This window comes from Eublepharis macularius, chromosome 19 (assembly GCF_028583425.1).
Source record: "Eublepharis macularius isolate TG4126 chromosome 19, MPM_Emac_v1.0, whole genome shotgun sequence".
Lineage (NCBI taxonomy): Eukaryota > Metazoa > Chordata > Lepidosauria > Squamata > Eublepharidae > Eublepharis > Eublepharis macularius.
In genome coordinates this window covers 17,693,361-17,712,899 of record NC_072808.1, presented here as the reverse complement: position 1 = coordinate 17,712,899, position 19,539 = coordinate 17,693,361, and the positions used below count along the sequence as shown (strand labels likewise).

The following is a 19,539-nucleotide window of genomic DNA, read 5'->3' as shown; positions in this document are numbered from 1 at the left end:
TTCCATGTCAGACTACAAGAGTGTGAATTGGCCCATCGTGGTTTTCTAACCTAAATCCATCAGGAATTGGAGAGAGTGGAATCAGCGCTGCAAGCCTTCATGTGGAAGACTTACCATGCCTGGCTGTAAACAGTATTCTTGTCGCAGATTCTGTGGGTGGGTGGGAGTAGCCTTGAAGTACTTTGTATTGGCTAATACCTATTTGATACATGACTGAGCTGTGTGTGTTAACCCCCTCCCTGGATTCTGTGCTGTCAGAGGCTTCCATTCGTCCTCCCCTCGATGACTGTTCATCTGCCAAGATGCCTGCAATGCAGAGGACCCTAAAGCATCTTCTAGGGCACATACTCAGTTCATGCAGGATGTGGCCAGTCCTTTCAGGCCTCCTCCCTCCTGCTGCATGAGCGATGAACACTGCTAACGTTCCTCCACAGCTGTGCATTGAACTAAGCAGGATTTCCTTGGGATGCTCATCCACAATGACCCATCTTCACATTGGTGCTTCCAAGGAACTCCCGGGTCTCTGAAACACAGAGGGAAGATCACAGTGTTGAGGAAACTGACAGTCTTCTGGATTTCCACAGTGCTCTAGTCTGCTGTGCGATTTGAGATCCTGCTCTTCCGTCTGCTCCTCTCCCCACTTCAGAGTTACAACCTGGAAATCAAAAAAAGGGAGGGGGGAACTGTGGGAAAAGGGAGAAAGATCCGCAAAGGCTATGAGGGTGTGAAGAAGTCACGCAGAGGCAGTGCTGTAGTGCTGCCGAGTGAGGAGGAGGCTGAAGATGTGGTCAGTGCTAAAGTTTTTAACCTCTTCAGCAGAAACAGCAGCAGCATTTTGACATTTCATTGTAACAGCAGCTATGGCTGTGGGTGTCTGTCCTTGGCTCTCCTCGCTAGCTCACCCCATTCACTCCACCCAGTTTTACGTTTGCTGCACCTCTTCCTAGAAACTGCTAGGGAAGGGTTACAAGAAAAAGAAGGCAAGTTGCCTGGAAGTGGGTGTCTGTAGCAGCACACACACACCTCCCCCAATGAGGAGACCTAATGAAGAGTGGTCTTGCTGTATTAATAGATACGTGGCTAGGCACCGCTTTAGCTCTGTGTGTGTGAGAGAGAGAAAGAAAGCTAAACCACATGAGATGAATTACATGAGAATGCTAAAGTTAAGGAAAACGCAATGTTAGCCGGGAAGCGTTGTTTGTATTTCACCTCTCTTCCGAGCTGGCTAGATCACTCCTCAGAGGGTTTGTTAATTTCACCTCTCTACAGAGCAGCAAAGATCACTTAGAGGTCTCCCTTCACTTGAGCATCCTCATGTAATTCATTTCGTGTGGTTTAGCTCTGAGAAAGAGATGCGAGAGAGCCTGAGCACGTTGTAGTGCGGAGGTGGAAAGATCAACAGAGTGAGTGGATGGAAGGTATAATATGTTCTAGAAAGAAAGAAGATGGATCCTTGCAAGGAAAGGGTTCCTGTGGGAATCATTCCTTGATCAGCTAGATTTGGGTCCAGTAGGACCTTAAAGACCAACTAGATTTTCAGGGTGTGAGCTTTCAAGAGTCAGAACTCTTGTCATCTGACTCTCAAAAGCTCATATCCTAGAACTTTAGTTGGTCTTTAAGGTGCTAATGGACCCAAATCTTGCTCTTCTACTGCAGACCAACATGGCTACCCACCTGAAACTATTCTCTTATCACTTTGCTGACCAGCTTGTTCCTGAGGATATCTGAGCTGGCCGCCTTCCTCTCATTGCATATCCTTGAAAGATTACTATGGTGTGCTCCTGAGATGGTAATATTGGTAGAGGGGAGCCAGTTGGGATCATAATGAAGTTGGGGGCGGGGATGAGGGGACAGCTTAATCAAAACTTAGTGGTCTTTGTGCTGTTGAAGTGTGCCTCCCATGATGATACGTGATTACAGGGTGGAAGATGGCAGTAGCTCTGGTTCCTATTGTGGAGCTTCCAATGGCTGGTGAATCAAAAGTATTGCTCAGTCCAGGGTCAGGCACCCAAAGCCTGATTTTAAACCTGATCTTGGCAAAGCATCAAGCTTCAAGAGCTCAGCCTGGTGTAGTAGTTGCACTACACCAGTCAGTCTAGGATCTGGGACAGCCAGGCTGTGGTTGTCCAAGATCTCAGGCAGACCTTCCCCAGCTCTTTCGTTTTCAGATCTTTTAACTGGAGAGGCCAGAGATCGAACCTATCCTCCATGAACCGGGCATTTAGGTCCTGCTGTTGGGCGATGGCCCTTGCCTATGACACAGAATGCTAGTCATCCGTCGAGACAACTCTACAAATTATGGTTTTTGTGGCTTGACTATGTGTTGGGTCTTGGAATTGAGGATTCTGATCAACAGGTTCCCTGGCTATGCTGTGTGCCTCTTGGTATTGAATACCAATTTCCCATAGAGCACAGAATCTAGAGAATAAATTTCCTGCCAGCTATGGTGCCTCAGCCTTTTTAGATTCACCAAGGTATTTACCTCATTTTTACCCACCTTCCTCCCCAATGGGAGCAGCTTACTTTGTTTTCCTCTACTCCATTTTATCCTCACAAAAGCCCTTTGAGTTAGGTTAGGGTGACTGTGTGACTGGCCCAAGGTCAGCCAGCAAGCTTCCGTGGCGGAACGGGGATTCAGATCTGAGCCTCCCAGGTTCTGGGCCGACCCTTTTAACTCCTACACCACACTGGCTATGACTTCAGAGTAGCCAAGCCAATGGCAGCCAGGGGCCATGACTTTCAGGCACCTGGTTTGTTTGACGAACCAAGATACGCTGAGGCCTGTTGCAGGCCCAATGAACTGAAGCAGAGAGTCGTGTTTTATTGACTCAATGGGCACTCGCTTGGCCTAGGGCAAAAGAACTAGGAAGGCCATTTATACCTGAACTGCTTCCAGACTTTTAAAAATGTTGCAGAAGAGGTGTGTTGCATTGTACTATTAGCCAGAAACAGGTAAAGTTTGTTGAAAAGTTCCACACGAGCAGCTAATCGGCTGCAATGATGCTACCACAATCCTTTTCTTACACAGAAGGCTTGTTTGCTTCAGTTCTGTGAATTTCAACTGTCTTTGAGATCTGAAGATAGGCAAGGCCAGACAAGGAAGGAGGCAGCACAGGCCCCTCAGAGCCTGCTGTACTGGCAGGCCGTTGGATGGCAGCTGATCTCTTGGATGGGTGTCCACGAGTGTGGCAGACGACACTCTGCTTGGCGTGATGTGTATTCAGAAACTCTTGCGCTTCAGTAAGGGAACGTGTCAGCTATTGCACAGCCTTGATAGGTGTTTTTAGAATTCAAAAGAGTAGAAAAACAATGTGTTAGCATTCCATGTCCTCCTTTCTTCTTCTGCTGTAGCATTTTTGCTATTAATTTTTTTTTAGATGTAACCTAAGGACAAGACATTAATTCTTTTTTAAAAGGATTTTTATTGAGTAAGTAGGCTGACTAAAAATACCATATGTTTTGTATCACTGTCTTAAGGAGGGCAGTTGATTGGATTGGAGTTGAGGGGTTATGAGTAGAGCCGGGGTTTCAGATTAGGCAAGGTATGGATTGGATCTGCTTCGCTACCGGTGGTGCTTTCTCTAGCACAAAAACGCCTTCTGCTGATGTAAGGGCTTACATTGGAGGGGAAGACACGAGTGGGTAGATCGGTGGGATCCAGCCTAGTTCCAGGCCCCAATTCTGCCAGGATCCCTGGTTTAGGTGGATCATGGTATGTGTAATTTCGACTTAAGCTCACACACCTGCGTGTTGTGGATGAGAGCGAGTGTGCGTGAACACAGTACAACATAAATGGAGTTGGAGTGGTAACCACAATGCAAATTTCGGAGAAAAGCCCATACCCCATGTGACTTGTTGGAACTGCAGGCTCAACTTCCCCACACTGAAAACCACATCCTTGTTTACATGTGGGTTAGAGATGAGTCACTTGCTCCCGTGGTGCAGTGCAGAGCCCGCCAACTAGCTTTTGACCATGTTGTTCTGTCCTGCTTGCTTTTGCTACTGAGGAAGGGGGGGGACGAGAACAGTGCAGAGGGCGCTTTAGGAGGGAGGTAACTGCTGAGATCAGCCATGTTGCTTTGCCATTTATATACATGCAGTCACTGCTCTTGATAGGGAAAGTATTCAGTGATGGATGCCTTCCTCTGTCATCTCCCGTCCCTTTTCTATTAATCAAGCCCTATTAATTGATTAGACCACTAACTTTTTATCAGTTGGTGTGTGGGAGTCTCCATTCTGCTCATAGCCACATGCTATCATTCTGCATTTCCTCACCCAAGTATGTGAAGGCTTTTCATCTATACTTCTGATCTTCTACTGGAATCCAGTAGGAATGGCCCAGCTAGTGGTACTAGAGCTACCACCATAATAGGGAAGGTGGGCATCTGCTATGAGGGAAGGACAGGAAGCTTCATCAGGCAGCCGATTTTGAATACCATGAAGGGCAGCAGTGCATGATGAGGCAATGAGTCTAACCCTGGGGCACAAGCCACCAGGCAGTTGCCCTACGCAGGCTCCATTGAAATTAGCCAGAGCTATTTCATTAGAACTCGTGCCGCAGGTTAAGTAAGGGAAATGCCATTTTGGATGACCCACTTCGGGAAGCCAGGTGTCTTCAGCTGGCCCTGCCTGTGATGCAGGGAATCTCCAAGGAACAATTACACCCTCTCCAGATCTCTGACTCATCTGGGATGCTACCCTGGTTCATGGGTGGCCTTTGACGGCTGCTAGGCAACTCATAAAGAAGCTGCCTCAGTGTTCATGTGCACAGAGGGTGCCAGAAAGCCTTTCCATCTTCAGAAACTTGAGCAAAACAGAAGGGGGTGCCTACAGATAGATAGTGGAGGGGGGAAATGAGTGTGAGAAGAGAAGCAGGAGATTGGGGGAGGTGTGCTTGGAGGAGCAGTGTAGGCTCCGCCCTGAGGCTCTTGGCCACACAAGGATGCCCCTCTAGCCTTTGTTGCCTGCTCTTTCCTGAAGACCTTCTGCTCTGCAGTTCTCTTTTATCGGCAACCCACAATAGTTGGGGAATGAAGAACGACTCTTCTGCTGCCAGCCCCACTCCCAAATTTCATCTGGTGACCCACCGTTATGTCCGTGTACCTTCCTCCCTTTTATTGCTTCCCACCTTTTGTTTTTCCTTGAGGCACTCTTGCATCCAAAAAAACATGGGGCAAGGGAGTACATTTCTTGGCTTAGAAAATTTTTTTGGCCCACCTCTTCTGTTCACAAAGTGCAACATCGATAAAAAGAAAAGAGCATGAAAGTCATTAAACATTAAAAGCCTGATCTTTCAAGTATATCTTGAAAGCCCTGGTCCTTGAGGTACTCTTGCCTGCCTTGGACTGCTACACAAGACTGCATTTTAGATCCTGTGCATTTCCGCAGTGCAGAGAGCCCCATGGATTCTCGCCGCCAGCTTGTAAGCCTGCCCTCACATGAGGGCCAAGGCTGAGAGATGATGGCTTGCCACTTACTGACTGCATGGCTAGGCTGAGCTGTCCAAATGAGCGCCATAAACCAACTTCCCTGATTTTTAAAAAAAAATTATACTTCATGTATACCTAACCTTTCACCCCCAAAGTGGCTTACATAATTCTCCTCCATGTTGTACTCTCAATAACCCTGCAAGGTAGCGTAGGCTGAGAGGGTGTGACTGGCCCAAGGTCACCCAGTGATCTTCCATAATAGAGTGGGAATTTAAATTGGATTTCTTTTATATTTGGCACAACAGCTGTGGAAAGAAAATTGCCTTGATGGTGTATGTGTTCTTCCCTCATGATTGCGCTTTTCCACCTAATTTCTAAATTCTAACCCTTCCAGACTCCCCCATTACAGGTAGGCTGTACTCCTCCCCCAGGAACACTTGTGAGCAAAGGCATTAAAATCATGGCCCCCCCCTCTATTTTTTATTTTGTCACATCCGCCCGGTGAAGAATCCTAGTAAACGGAAAAGTTTGCACACTGTTTTTGTCATTTTGGTGCATCCTAACAGAAGGTTTGACCTGACTTGGATGGCCCAGGTAGCCTTGTACCAGATCTTGCAAGCTAAGCAGGGAGACCACCAAGAAAGACCAAGGTCACTATGCAGCGGGAGGCAGTGGCAAACCATCTCTGGGGGTTTTTTGTCTTGCAGCCCCTATGGCATTGCCATAATTTTGCTGTGGCTTGATGGCTCTTTACACACAATGTGAATTTTGCTTTGTTACGGGATTTGAGTTTAGACCACCATGGCTGCAAACAGTTTTTACCCCTGCCATTCCAACCTGGCTTTGCTGCTAGGGTCAACAGTCCTCCAGGATTATTCTCCTAGGAAGTGTCTAATGTGGCTTTTTATTTTGATCTGAGTGCCCCAGAGTCTTCACTAAGGTTGCTATTTGGTTATTTGTTACGCCTGATGAGTGCTGTAGTTTGAATCTTAGGTGAGGGAAGCAGGCTGTGTTAGAGTTTGAGGATCCCTGTAGTAAGCCCCCATTCTGACTTCATGGTCTTCCTCTTGCATATTTACTGCAGATTTCTTGAATTAGTTAAAGTAGTGTTGTAAACAGGATCTGTATAATTAGCCACGGGGAATTCTGGCACTTTTCTCTTAATTTATTTTTGGTGCCTGTGACTGCCCTCAGCCATTGGGCTTTCAAGGAATCTGGTTTCCAGCTGTGTTCAATTTGGCCCATGAGTTCTGCAGTTCTCACAAAGCTGGCATCAGAGGGCTTTTCCTGTTTGCACACCTACAAAGAGCTGCTGTGATGGGGAGAAGCCAGTGAGGTGAGCTGCCCTCAGGCTTTTCAGCACATCTGTCAGTTTCAGAGCTGTCTCTGGTCAGTTTCGTTCACGGCTTTGGTGTGGCCCAGCTCACAAATAATGAAACTGGGGCTGTGAGCTTTAATCTGTTTCAATGATAGATTACTCAACTAACACTTTCGTTGACACAACCTGCAGTTCCCTGTAGGCCAAATAACTTTTCTAACTGTGAACTAGATCTTCATCAGGAGAATTAGCACATCAACTGTTTTCTGCCAGAAACAAAAAATGGCACTTGGTTGAGAGGAGATCCTTATCTGATGGTATATTCTACCCACAGGGTGAAAGTATGTTGCAGAAGGTACCCAGAGAGTACCTCTATGCTGTAGGGACAAATCCCACCCTCAGCCATTTGCCACTCTTCCTTTGTGCAAGGGAAGGGGAACTTCCTTCCTGACCCCAAATGGGTTGATCCGTAAGGCGCCTGAGGGCGTTGCCTGGTGGCAGTGCTATTTGCTTATCCATTGTGTTGGTGGCAGAGAGCCTGGCTTTCTTTATCACCTTGATGCCTGAAAAGACGACAAGAGGTTGGAGTCTCATATCACCGTCAGCACTTATCTATCAACTTGGCTTGTTGTGCAGGAAGAATAGAAGTAGACACACAACACACATAGGGATTCATTGGAACATAGTTCGAAGTCAGGGTATTTTTATGGTGCAAGATTCTGATTCAGCTCTTGCACATTTCCTTAGATCAGTGACTTTGCTTATGGAACCACATTATGTGTGTGGAAAATGAGATTTCGTGGGGCTTCATTTACAGCTTTTTTTTAAATCCAGAGTCCCTGAACTGTCTTGATGACGATCTCCCGTTTCTTCCTTACAGCTGACCAGGTATATGGTGACCAAGACATGCATGAAGTGGTCAGGAAGCACTGTATGGATTACCTGGTGAGTGAGTGAGGTGATGAAAAACAGGCAAAATTCCCCCCGTCGTCTCTGCTTACTGTCGGTCCAGTTCTCTTGTACGGACCGATGTGACCAGGAACTCCAGGTTCTGTGTGTGTAATCCGAAGCCAGCAAAGAACTGAGGCTCCTCAGCCTAGAGACCTCGGGAGTTTTACTAGACAGCATGAAGCATGTGATGGAGAAGACCCCCGGCAATCTGAGCCAATCAGTGATCCTCGTTCCCCTTGATGGGAGGTGGGCTGGAGCAGCAGAAACATAATCTGGGGGTAGGGGTGGTAGCTTAGGTAGTAGAGCACAGGTTTATGTGCAGGAGCTCCTCGGTTCAGTTAAAAGAAGGTGCAAGTCGTCTTGGCCTGAGACCTTGTAAAGCCCCACTGCCAGTTGGAGTAGACAGTACTGTGCTAGGTGGACTCAAAAGGCAGCTGAGAAGAATTTCATTGTTCCCCACAATCTATTCCACCAGCATAGTGAAAGCGAGCGCCAGATTCCAGACCAAGAGGAATAGATGTTTTTTAAAATAATTATTTGCTTAGTTTTCCATAACTTGCTCTTTTCCTGTTGATGGTGGGGCAGGTGGCTGTGCAGGACTCCGAATCGCTGCTTCTTTGTACCTGAAAGTTACATTTAATTTGCTTGTAAAAATTTGTCCTGCAAAACTCTTAGCACAGTGTATTCTGGGATGACTGCTAATCAGTAAAACGTCACAGCCACTAAAACTGCCCCAAGGAATGGTTTTACAGTCACACCTTGTTTATGAAAAAGTCAGCAGGAGGGAAAGAAGTAGACCACATGAAACATAATTTGAGGAGAAGTTGGAGTGAAAAGAGAGGACTTCGCCTGCTGCTTGAAACTTGATAGGCTGTGCGCCATGGGCGCCCTGCCGCGTAAGAGCTGCTAGAAGTGCTCCACAAAGATTGCTGAGATAATCCTTACAACAGCCCTGTAAAGTGAGGCAGTGTGCTTATTCCCACGATGTACCGAGGTGAGGGGACGCTGAGGTTGATCAGGACCTGTCCAGGGTTGAGTTCATCACGGCCAAGCAGTGGATGATGGGACTTCCTGGTTGGCAGCTAGAAGATATGAAGAGCCCTGCTGGATCCGACTAGCGGTGCATCTGGGTCAGCATCCTGTTTCACATAGCAGTGAGCCAGTTTCCCTGGAAGGTCAACAAACAGGGCATAGAGACTTCCCCCTCCTATGTTGCCTCCTAGTCCTGTGTTTCAGAGGGTTACTACCTCTGAATATAAAGGTTTTCTTTACGCACCATGGCTAATAGCCATTGATGGACTGCTCCTCCGTGAACCTCTCTAACCCCTTTTTAAAACCAAACTACCCTGTGCTAACTGCTTTTCAAGAAACGTGAAGCAGCTTATTTGAGGAGCATGCAAAGCTCTTCGTTAGCTGGAAGCCACAAGTTCCAGATCCCTATATCCCCTTCCTTGCCATTACTGCTCTTTCCCCCCCCCTCCACAGACACCTTCTGTGTCCACATTTGGGGGGACATTTTGTGCTTGGTTCCCAATATAGCTAGAAGGATATTAAATGTCTCAGTCATAGCTCTTTTGACAGTGTCCAGTCCCACAATTGTCATCCCAGCTAGGGCAGTTCTGTGCCTGTGTGTGTGACCCACCTATGTCATGGAAAAGCATCTTTCTTGTTCTTGGCTGGGTGTTCGCCTCTTTCAAAGGTTCACATGGCAGGGTCTTTTCCTGGAAAATCCATCTTTTCTCTTCCCTCTCCTGCTGCTTGTCCCACGTGGGGGTCTTTCTCCAGCCACCTAACCTTGAGTCCCTTCCATATTGCAGATGAAGAACGCTGATTACTTCTCCAATTATGTGACAGAAGATTTCACCACTTATATCAACCGGAAGCGGAAAAACAACTGTCATGGCAACCACATCGAGATGCAGGCTATGGCAGAAATGTACAACCGACCTGTGGAGGTTTACCAGTATGGCACAGGTATGCAGGTTTCGATGCATGTCCCATGACCTTTGTCCATGTGCCTCTGCTTCACCACGGTGGGCAGGGAAGGGAGACTGTAATTCTGCATCGTTGAGCTGCTCTCTGTGTTCCTTCCAGAGCCCATTAACACTTTCCACGGCATCCATCAGAATGAGGATGAGCCCATCCGGGTGAGCTATCACCGCAACATACATTACAACTCCGTGGTGAACCCCAACAAGGCTACAATTGGGGTGGGGCTGGGGCTGCCGTCTTTCAAGCCGGGGGTGAGTCTTGCCTGGGCGAGTGCCGGGGGATTGGGATGCAGTAGGAAGAGGTGGGGTGAACTGGAGGTGGGGTGGAGAGAGAGGTGGTCGACTAAAATCTGGGCCTGATGATGAGGTGGGGCGTGCCTTTGCAACGGAAGTGGTATACTTCGCCTTGGTTACATGCAGGTTGCCTTGGCAGGGTGGGTTGATTATTGGCAGTGCCAACCCATTTGTTGGGTAGAACCAGTCCAGGGTGGGGGACCAGTGTCTGCGAATCACATTGTTGCTGCCATTGCATTTTGGGTATGGCTGTCCAACTATTGTGACAGGACCAGGTGATGAAGCACAACAAAATTAGCAACTCCAGTGTAGCCTCTTCACCAATCACATCTTTGGTTTCTAGGAGTAAGGGTATGCACACACCAAAAAAATCTGGGTAATCTGGGATTTAGGGATTAACAAAAATCCAAGATCCCTGAAATCTGGGTCAGATTCTCTGATCGGAGTAAGAGAGTCCTGGATTTAACTGACCATTATTCCCTATGGAGAAAAATGGGGGGTGGGGGGAGGTGTTGGGAGGCCATTTTTTAAAAGCAATGTTCACTGTTGGCTAAAGACTTCTCAAATTTCAGGAGGACCGGACTCCTGGGTCCAGTTCTGTGGGCCCCTGGACAAGCTGCTCCCAGCCACTCCATTGTTTCCTATGGAGGACATTTCCAAGGCTTTTAAATTTGTTGCTCCCCTCCCTCTGATTAGGTTTCTCTGGTTTGCCATTACTCCCTTGCAAGCTTACTGTATAATGAGAGAATGTAACATTGGAGAGTCCCATTGAGAAATCTTTTTACTGAAGCAAGGAGGGATGAGGCCTGATGAGTTGCAGAGTTTAAAAGGCAGCAAGTGGTTGTGGCTTGGAAGAGTGCTTTTAGAGCTTAGGCAGCGGGGAGGGCAGAATGGGACTGGAAATCCACACTACCTACTGCCCCTGTGGTGGCTGGCAATAACCATATGATTTGGCCCACCAACTCCAGGTACCCAGATCCAATCCAAGGTTCAGACATGCAATCTGGTTTAAATCAGATTAGCATAAATCCAGTTTTTAAGCTGCAATCCCCTATCTAGGAAGTCACTGCATGTGTCTTCTCCTGAATCTGGAAATATAGCAACTTCTCCAGGGCAATGTCCAGTTAACTTCGCCACCTCCTTCTCTTGCAAGGGAGAAAGTGAATGCATCCCTCTTCTTGGGTGGCTGCAGGGTAGATGCTTCTCATTCTGTCTGAACATTAAATCAGAATTGTATCTTTCTAGTGACTTGGTGGGGCTCGGGCTCTTGGCTCTTGATGTATCTGGGCCTGGCCTGGGGCCCCCATGAGCTTACTGAAGCCTTCCCACTTCTTGTAGTACGCAGAGCAGTCCTTGATGAAGAATGCAATCAAGACGTCGGAGGAGTCGTGGATCGAGCAGCAGATGCTGGAAGACAAGAAGCGAGCAACAGACTGGGAGGCAACCAACGAGGCCATCGAGGAGCAGGTTGCCCGGGAGTCTTATTTGCAATGGCTGCGGGACCAGGAAAAACAGGCCAGACAGGTTGGGCTTATTCCTTGTGGGGGAGGGCACTAAGGGCCACTGGAGGGAAAGGGCTGATGGTGGCTTTTTCCTGCTGTTGGGAACTGGCTGTCCTGTCGGACTGGCTCAGAGGAATGAGCTCTATGGCCCCAAGGGCCACTCCAGTTCCTGACGGCTCGTCGTCTTCTCTTCACAGCCTCGTAAAGCCAGTGCTACCTGCAGCTCTGCCACAGCAGCCGCAGCCAGCGGCTTGGAAGAATGGAGTGGCCGCTCCCCTCGTCAGCGCAGCTCAGCGTCTTCCCCGGAGCACCCAGACCTGCACAATGAGTTGAACGCTGCCAAGCCAGCCTCTCCCGGAAGCACCGGAGCTCTAGCACTTACCAAACCCCCCTCGCCTTGTGCCCCTGGTGAGCACTACTTGGGATCACCTTGTGGGGCACCACATCTCTTCGATGGGGAAGAGATTATTCTAGGAATGTTGAGCTGGCATGGGAGGGGGGCCACGGAGATTCAGACGGGAAAATAGGCTCGGTGGAGACTTGGGGACCTATCGGATGCAAACAAAATGTCAAACACCCATAAGTTGCAGGGGATGTCCCCATCGTGGTAATCCATGCAGTAGCACACAGCCAAGCATTTGGCCTCCAGTACCCTTTTCTAGACAAGGAACAGTTTTGTCAAGACAAAAACTCAAGTGTTTAACTGCTTCTGCAGCCAGGCTAAATTAACTCCTGTAGACACCATAGCACTACTGATTTTCCACACAGTGCATATCTGTGGAAGCTGCACATCCCCTTTAAGGCTCAAAACGTGAATGGAAAAGTCACAGTTGCCCTAATGCAATGTGGTGGTTTTTCTGTACGTAACTGTCTCCCCTCTGGCATGCTCAAGGGATGACGAAAACAGTCCCTTAGTGATGGGAGGTGGGGAGGCTTTATCTTTGGAAAATGTGTATTCCGTATTGTGTCATTCAAGGAGGTTCACATTCATAAAAAATATTACCGAATCTTGGAACAAAGCAACAAACAGTACAAAAATATTAATATATAACAAGAAGCCAGTGATAAAGTCCTTTTCCGCTCAGATAGTTTGCTATAAGTCCTTGAAACTGTAAACCAATCTGTATGGTTGAAATTTGGAGCCAAAAATCTCAAGCTTGCACAAGAGTGTGATGAGAAGAGGTTAATATGGTGAAGGCATTCCCTGAAGAATAGAAGAGGGACAGCATTGCTGGACTACAATTCCCATCCCAGAAGACTGGAATTGAAGTGTTTGTATTCGAGGATATTTTTACAAGATGGGATATTTTTGTTCTTGCTGTCAAATGCTGTGGTAGCAAGGTGCAGCAGCAAGCTACACTTGAGTGTTACAAGTGTAAGCAGTAGAACTAATGAGTTCTAGCTTCGTCTTCAGTGTCTTGTATAGGCCAGTCCTGCAAGTTTTCAAGTGCGTTTCTAACTACGATCATGACTAGTAACTTTGTTCTTTTTCAAAAATGATAGCTGAGGTACCATGGGCTTTGCATCTGCTAAGGATAAACCCTGAAAATTACCTGTATGTGAAAGGCACAATCCTCTCTAAGAACCACAAAAATACAGCTCCAACTGTTCTTTTCAGGGGGGCCGATGGCCTCCTGTGGCGGATACCAGAATCTGAATTTGGAAAGATGAATTAGCACATGCTGGTGTTGCTAACTCTTGCTTCCTAAATCCTCCCTCCCCAGGTACGAGTAGCCAGCTGTCAGCCGGTGGTGGCCGAGCAACCCCTCCCTTAGTGTCATTGTATCCGGCCCTGGAGTGCCGGGCAATCATGCAACAGATGTCCCCCACGGCATTCGGTAAGAGCCCTCCCTTCAGCGTGGCCCCAGATTGGGGTGGGGGTGGGGGAGTCTTGGGATCGAGGCCTTTCACTCGTTGAAAAATGAATCCCCGCGTCCTTTCCAGGCCTTTCTGCGCTACAAGTGAAGAGAGATTGACTTCTCCAGTACAGAATCCTAAATTCTGTCACTGAGCTAAACTCGGCCATTTGGTTCATACACTTAACCTAACTGTCTAGTTTGTGTTCGGAAGCAGTGGGGAATGTGTTGATTTTGGAATTTTGAGCTTGAACTGCAAAATAGAAGCAGCATCATGGGGGGAAAGGGATAGAGAGAGCCTGCAAAGATATGGCATAGATATCTTGAAAGATGTGGAGAAAAGATGACTTGTACTGAATGGAGTTGTGTGACCTCTGGAAACACGCACAACTCATCCTTCTCTTATGCTGATATTTTCAACAACTCTCCCACACTTCTATAAACTATATGAGCTAGACATTTTTTTTAAGTAGACAGTTGGGTTCCACGTTTTCCATATGGTTTTGATCACAGGCGTGCAGGTGTTCCAGAGCTTTGGATTAAAAAACTTCTCCCTATATTTTGCGTGCTCTCCTAGGAATGGGTTTTATTTTCTCACACAAAGGAGATCAGGGCCTTATGATGCTTAAGACCTCATTCATCTCTAGCTGCAGGATATCAGTGGGAAAATAATTTGAACATTTAAGAGAGTCGGGAATAGTGGGGTACCCTGGCTACAGCTGAAAGGAATTTTAATTCTGAATTTGGGTCTGAAATCATGCAAAACTCAGGTTTTGAGTTTGCAGTGGAAATATTCGGATTCTAAAACGTGCAGTTCAGTTTCAGAGGAGGGCAGAATGTTACCCAGGTGGAAGACACGTGTAGAATCCTTAAATATTCAGAGCATTCCCCTTGTGTCCAAAAACATGCACTTGTGGGTAAATCTTTGTCTGGTGTATACCAGGGTCCTAATCAGAGCAGCAGTTCATTCACAACCATAGGGAAGTTAACAAGAAACAGGCAGAAAACTGTACAAATTCAAACATTTTATTGGAAAAATATAGCAAATACAGATAGCAAGAGGCACACTGAAAGTAGAACACACAAACAGGGCTCTAAAGCAATAAAGCTGCCCAACATCTACTAGGGAATTGCAAAAAGTGTATGATAAAGGGGGGACAAAACAAACATGATCTGGATCCTGGCACCAATATACAATTACACACACTCATTGCCTCCTACTAGAACTGTGTAACTTCAACCAGGGTGCCTGCACAACCAACCAAGAGTCCAGTTGGTGATGCAGGTAAAGCTGGTCCAAGTTGGAGACTCCAGTGTCTCTGATATGCCGAACCTTCGTGTTTCCATCCTTGGGACTTCTCCAGTGGATGTATAGTATGAGGGGGGGAAGCAAGGAAAGAAACTCGCAACCAAAAGCCCTCCCACCTGAGTTTCTTAGTGGGGAGCCCGTAGCTAGAGCTGGTTTTGAAAGAAACAAATTCCCTTCTCAAGCTGTGAGAAAGGAGTCAGACATCTTGGAGGCAGGGAAACGCTCTGAATCAGGGTTTGTAGAATAGCTTGCATTGGAGGAGTCCCAATCTTCATTTGGCTCTTGCCTGAAGTCAAGACATCCAAGCGGGATGGCACTGTGGCTGTAAGGGGTTATCTCGGGCTCCTGGAGATGCATGTCCTCGTCTCCAGAGTACGTCTACCGTGGTGATCCTGGAGCAGATGAAGCTCCTTGACAGTGCGCAGTCGTCTGGTGTTGGGGGTGGGGGGGAGGGGAGATTGCTTAGAAGCACAGGGTAGAGGTGGTTGGACGACTTGTTGACTGCTGCAGTGCCAGCTTGAAATTCCAGCTCATTGTTTCCACTCTCGATTCTCCAAAGTGAAGAGGGGTCCCAGTAGAATTTTACAGTGACATAGGAGGATTATTGGACTAGCTTCTCCTCCTCATGTCTAAATCTGTCGCTCTCATAGGAAAAGGACTGCAAGTCAACGTATACTTGAACGATAGCCACCCTCTGATGCACCGGGTTGATGGGTGCACTGGAATTCAAAAGCATGGTGTAACTGAGGTGTCCTCCTGATCACCCTCGCCTGTGGATTTTGGTTTCAGTGGTGAAAGCAAAAGTGGAACGGGGAAAGGGGAGAAAGAGATACAGCCACCAGAATCTTGCTGGAGAAGGACCTATTGGGGTTTGGACCTATTGATTTGGTGCATTTCCTTTTTAACAGCAATGGGGTCAGTGTTGACTTATGTGAAAGAGAGAATTTAATTTGTTACTTTGTGTGACCGCATCCATAGCCAGGGAGGCAACACCTTGCTAACTGATTGCTGGGCTGAGGAGAGTCTGGAAAATGATTGAATTAATGATTTGTCTAATTTCCTTGTTTCTCTGGCATAAAATAATTTTGTTTGCCATGTTAGTGGCACCTAACAGCAAGATGCCAGTTCTTAGAGGCATCCCTTTTTACTCAGATGCTGTGGTCAGCTCCTTTCCACATTCTGATCCACTCATTCTGTCCTATTTCACTTGCAATGAGATACGGTGCATGCTCAGGAAACATACTCAAGACATTAAAACTTTCATTTTATGGGAGAAGTCACTCAAGAGCTGTGCAGAGCTTTAGGAATCTGGCAACAGTTCCTGTAGTTCACCTGAACTATTTTTAGAGACATTTGTAGGCACATTATTATTTAGTTATGCTGATCTAATTTGATTACTGGCAACCCAATTATGGGAGAATTAGCTTACTCCAGAGGGGCTATATTTTTAATAAGCAAGTTGAAGGGAACGGAGCTCATATTGTGAGCTTCTGTAATTATGCGGTATATTCCTTGTTCATGGGCTGTACTGAAGATTTGAAATGAATTTAGGCGTTCAGATTAGGGATGTGCATAGGGAAAAAAATAGGTAAATTCAGTTCGTTAATACTGAACTGGAAAAATATTCAGTATTCCCCAAAAACCGAATTGATTCCCTAGTTCGGTTTGATATAACAGAACACATTTAGTAAAATGCAGCCATTGTTTCCTATGAGAAACTCAATATGGGTTTTTTCCAGTGGCTGGGAGGGCGGTCATTTTTTGACCATATTTAATTAAATTTGCAAGTTACCTGCTCCTATTATCTAACAACACCCCCCCCCCCCAATTTCATAAAGATTGAACTCAGGGAGGCCATTTTATGCCCTCCCAAAAGAAGGTGCCACCAGCCACCTCCAATCTCCATTATTCCCTATTGGGAAAACTATCCAGGGGCTATGCAGGGGGCTGAGGGTGGCATTTTGCAAACAACATCCCCCCTCCAATTTCAGGGAGACCCTGGGGTCAAATTCTGTGGGTTCCTGAACAAGGTGCCCCCAGCCACTCCATTTGTTCCTCTTGTGGGAAAAAATTTCAAGCTGACTCCCACTGCAGAAACACATGGGCTGAGGCCGCCGTAGCCAGAGGCACACTCCCAAATATAAGCTCCACACCAGACAGCCCAACAGAACCAAACTGATGCCCCCACGCCCCAGCGCCCCCTGAGCAGGCTTACCAGCCGCTCTCCATTATTCCCAATGATGAGGACTTTTCCAAGTTCTTCCCCAGGGGTGCATATGCACAGGGCAAGGATGCCGCAGCCAAGGCGTGCTCCGTCCCAAATGCAAGCTCATCCCTGGGGATGTCAAACAGAACCAAACTGACCACCCCCTCCAAAAAACCCTCAGCACCCCCTAAGCAGGCTGACCAGCCACTCTCCATTGCTCCCTGTAAGGACCAACATCAAACAGAAGAATCACCCAAACCAAACTGAAGCAAGGTACAGTCTTGCAACTAGAAGCAAACTGAGGCAAGGGAATGAAATCCCCCAAGAGCCAAAATGAAGCAAGAGGACTAACTTCACACCAGAGAATCACATCCATTCCACCCAAACAAAACTGAAGCGAGATTCCGTCCCAAATGCAAGCTCATCGCTGGGGCTGTCAAACAGAACCAAACTGACTGCCCCCTCCAAAAACCCTTCAGCACCTCCTAAGCAGGCTGACCAGCTACTCTCCGTGCTCCCTATAAGGACCAACATCAAACCGGAGAATCACCCAAACCAAACTGAACCAAGGGACAATCTTGCAACTAGAAGCAAACTGAAGCAAGGGAATGGAATCCCCCCCAGAGCCAAAATGAAGCAGGGGACACACTTGCAACTTAGCCCAACAGAACCAGTGTCATTCACAACAGACAGGCACTGGGTTCAGCCAGTGGGGGAACACAACAGAAGAGACCCAAGCAGTACCCAGCCACAAGCACAAGGCACTGGCAAGCAAAAAGCATTGCATATGATGGATCCCACCCATGCAGCCTCAGGTTGGAACTGACAGTGAGGTACTTGGGAAACCCAAAATCATTAGCCCCTCCCACCCCTGCACTGCCTGGGATTTCTAACCCATTCTTGGTCTTCTGAGCGCTGTTCTTTTCCTAACTACACAGCTACCTTCTTATGCATGTGCCCCATTTCCTCAGGCAGTGTGCACACCCATTCGTAATGCACAGTGACTGATTCTAAGTCTGAAGGAATACTGGTATTGAAGCAGAGGGATTGAGGAATAAACGTTTTCCTACCCGTCATGACCTGCTGCAGAAAGAAACCACGCAAAGCCTTCGTGCCTCATATTGCCATTAGAATGATAGGAAGCATTTCATTCTAAACATGTTTGTATTTTGCTTAATAGATATGATTGGTTCTTTCAATATCGGGAATGCCTTGCTATATGGAACTGTTGTTGGATTCCTAAAGCTCTGTACATTTCTTGGGTGCCTTCTCCCGAGTCCTACGTCTGAGCTGGTGGAGTGAGTTAAACCCCTGTTCCAGGCACTATTAAAGAGAATTTTGTCCATGGTTGCCATTGAGTTATGGCACAGGAAAGCTTCGACCCATTTGCTCAAGGGATTGATAATGCTTAAACAGTACTGATTCCCTCAAGCAGTCGAGGGCAAGGGACCTATGAAATCCATTTGGATTCAGGACTAGTGTCCTTTGATTCTCTGATGTTGTATAGGGGCTTTAGGACTGGTTGAATCTGCATTAACCATATCACAAGGGGAGACAATTGTCACACCATTGCTCTATGTCTTTTCATATGGATGGTCCCTATCCTGCTTCTTTTAACCAGTCTAAAGTTAGTTCTTTCCCGTGATGTCCCTGTTTGTGAACAAACTGGATGAGATGCCTCCTAACTTGTTGGGGAACTATCCAGTGTCTTTTTTCCTGTTTGTTTATTCCATCCCCTTTTTCTCTACGGAATTGGTTTGAGGAGTCCTTGCCTGTGGTTAATAACTCTTGGATTGATAGCTTTAACGTGTCTGAAGAAGGGAGCCCTGAGTCTCAAAAGCTTACACACTAAAAATCTAAGGTGCCACTGAACTCAAATCCTGCTGTTCTTGGGTTGATGTATCATGCCTGAAGTGTTGCTTAGGTCTAGTATGGGGGTTGCTGTAATTAAAGTCCTGCTATGGGTGGTGTATTAGGTGACCTGTTATCTCCCTGACCCACCTCTTTAGCAAGAGGGTCAGCTAAATTATTCCAGCGGCTGGACGGGACCTTGTTTTCTGGTGTCCTTTTACATGAGTAACCCAAGTAATTATTGACTGCCTCTGAATCAGAATGGCTGTTATTAGCCACCCGTCTATATGGTTTACTCTCTGGTGTCTGAAAATAGGTAGCTTACTATAGGGGCAGCCCCACTGTCACTGCTTTAGCAGTCCAGTCCCTATAAACTGCAATTGGACTTTGAATTCTGGTATGGCTTTTAAAGCTTCTACTTTGGCTGCTTGGATAGAGTGGGGACGTGACTCCCTTGAGAATAGTGAAAAGTCCAGTAGCACCTTTAAGACTAACCAACTTTATTGAGGCATCAGCTTTTGAGAACCACAGCTCTCTTTGTCACATGCATCTGACGAAGAGAGCTGTGGTTCTTGAAAGCTTATGCCTCAGTAAAGTTGGTTAGTCTTAAAGGTGCTACTGGACTTTTTACTATTTTGCAACTACAGACGAATAGGACTAACTCCTCTGGACCCCTTGAGAATGTATTCAACCTAAGTCCTACTAGCGCCAAATTCTGTCTTGGGGGTTCCTTGCACCCGTAGAAATAGGCTGCATCACAGAATTAACATGTTAACCCTTGACGGTCTGCTTCTTGTAGCAAGCCACCCCAAATGGCTGGCCGCTCTTTGTA

General features: G+C 47.0%; 1 protein-coding gene across 2 annotated transcripts in view; it reads left to right on the top strand.

Annotated features, from left to right (window-relative positions):
- OTUD5 (OTU deubiquitinase 5) overlaps nt 1-19,539 on the top strand; it is a 57,664-nt gene that overhangs the window by 35,287 nt on the left and 2,838 nt on the right. For both annotated transcript variants that reach the window (XM_055003736.1, XM_055003737.1), the window contains exons 3-8: nt 7,628-7,692; nt 9,516-9,672; nt 9,793-9,941; nt 11,322-11,507; nt 11,683-11,893; nt 13,210-13,323. In XM_055003736.1, the coding sequence (XP_054859711.1) occupies nt 7,628-7,692; nt 9,516-9,672; nt 9,793-9,941; nt 11,322-11,507; nt 11,683-11,893; nt 13,210-13,323 (882 nt within the window). The remainder of the gene's footprint in view (nt 1-7,627; nt 7,693-9,515; nt 9,673-9,792; nt 9,942-11,321; nt 11,508-11,682; nt 11,894-13,209; nt 13,324-19,539) is intronic.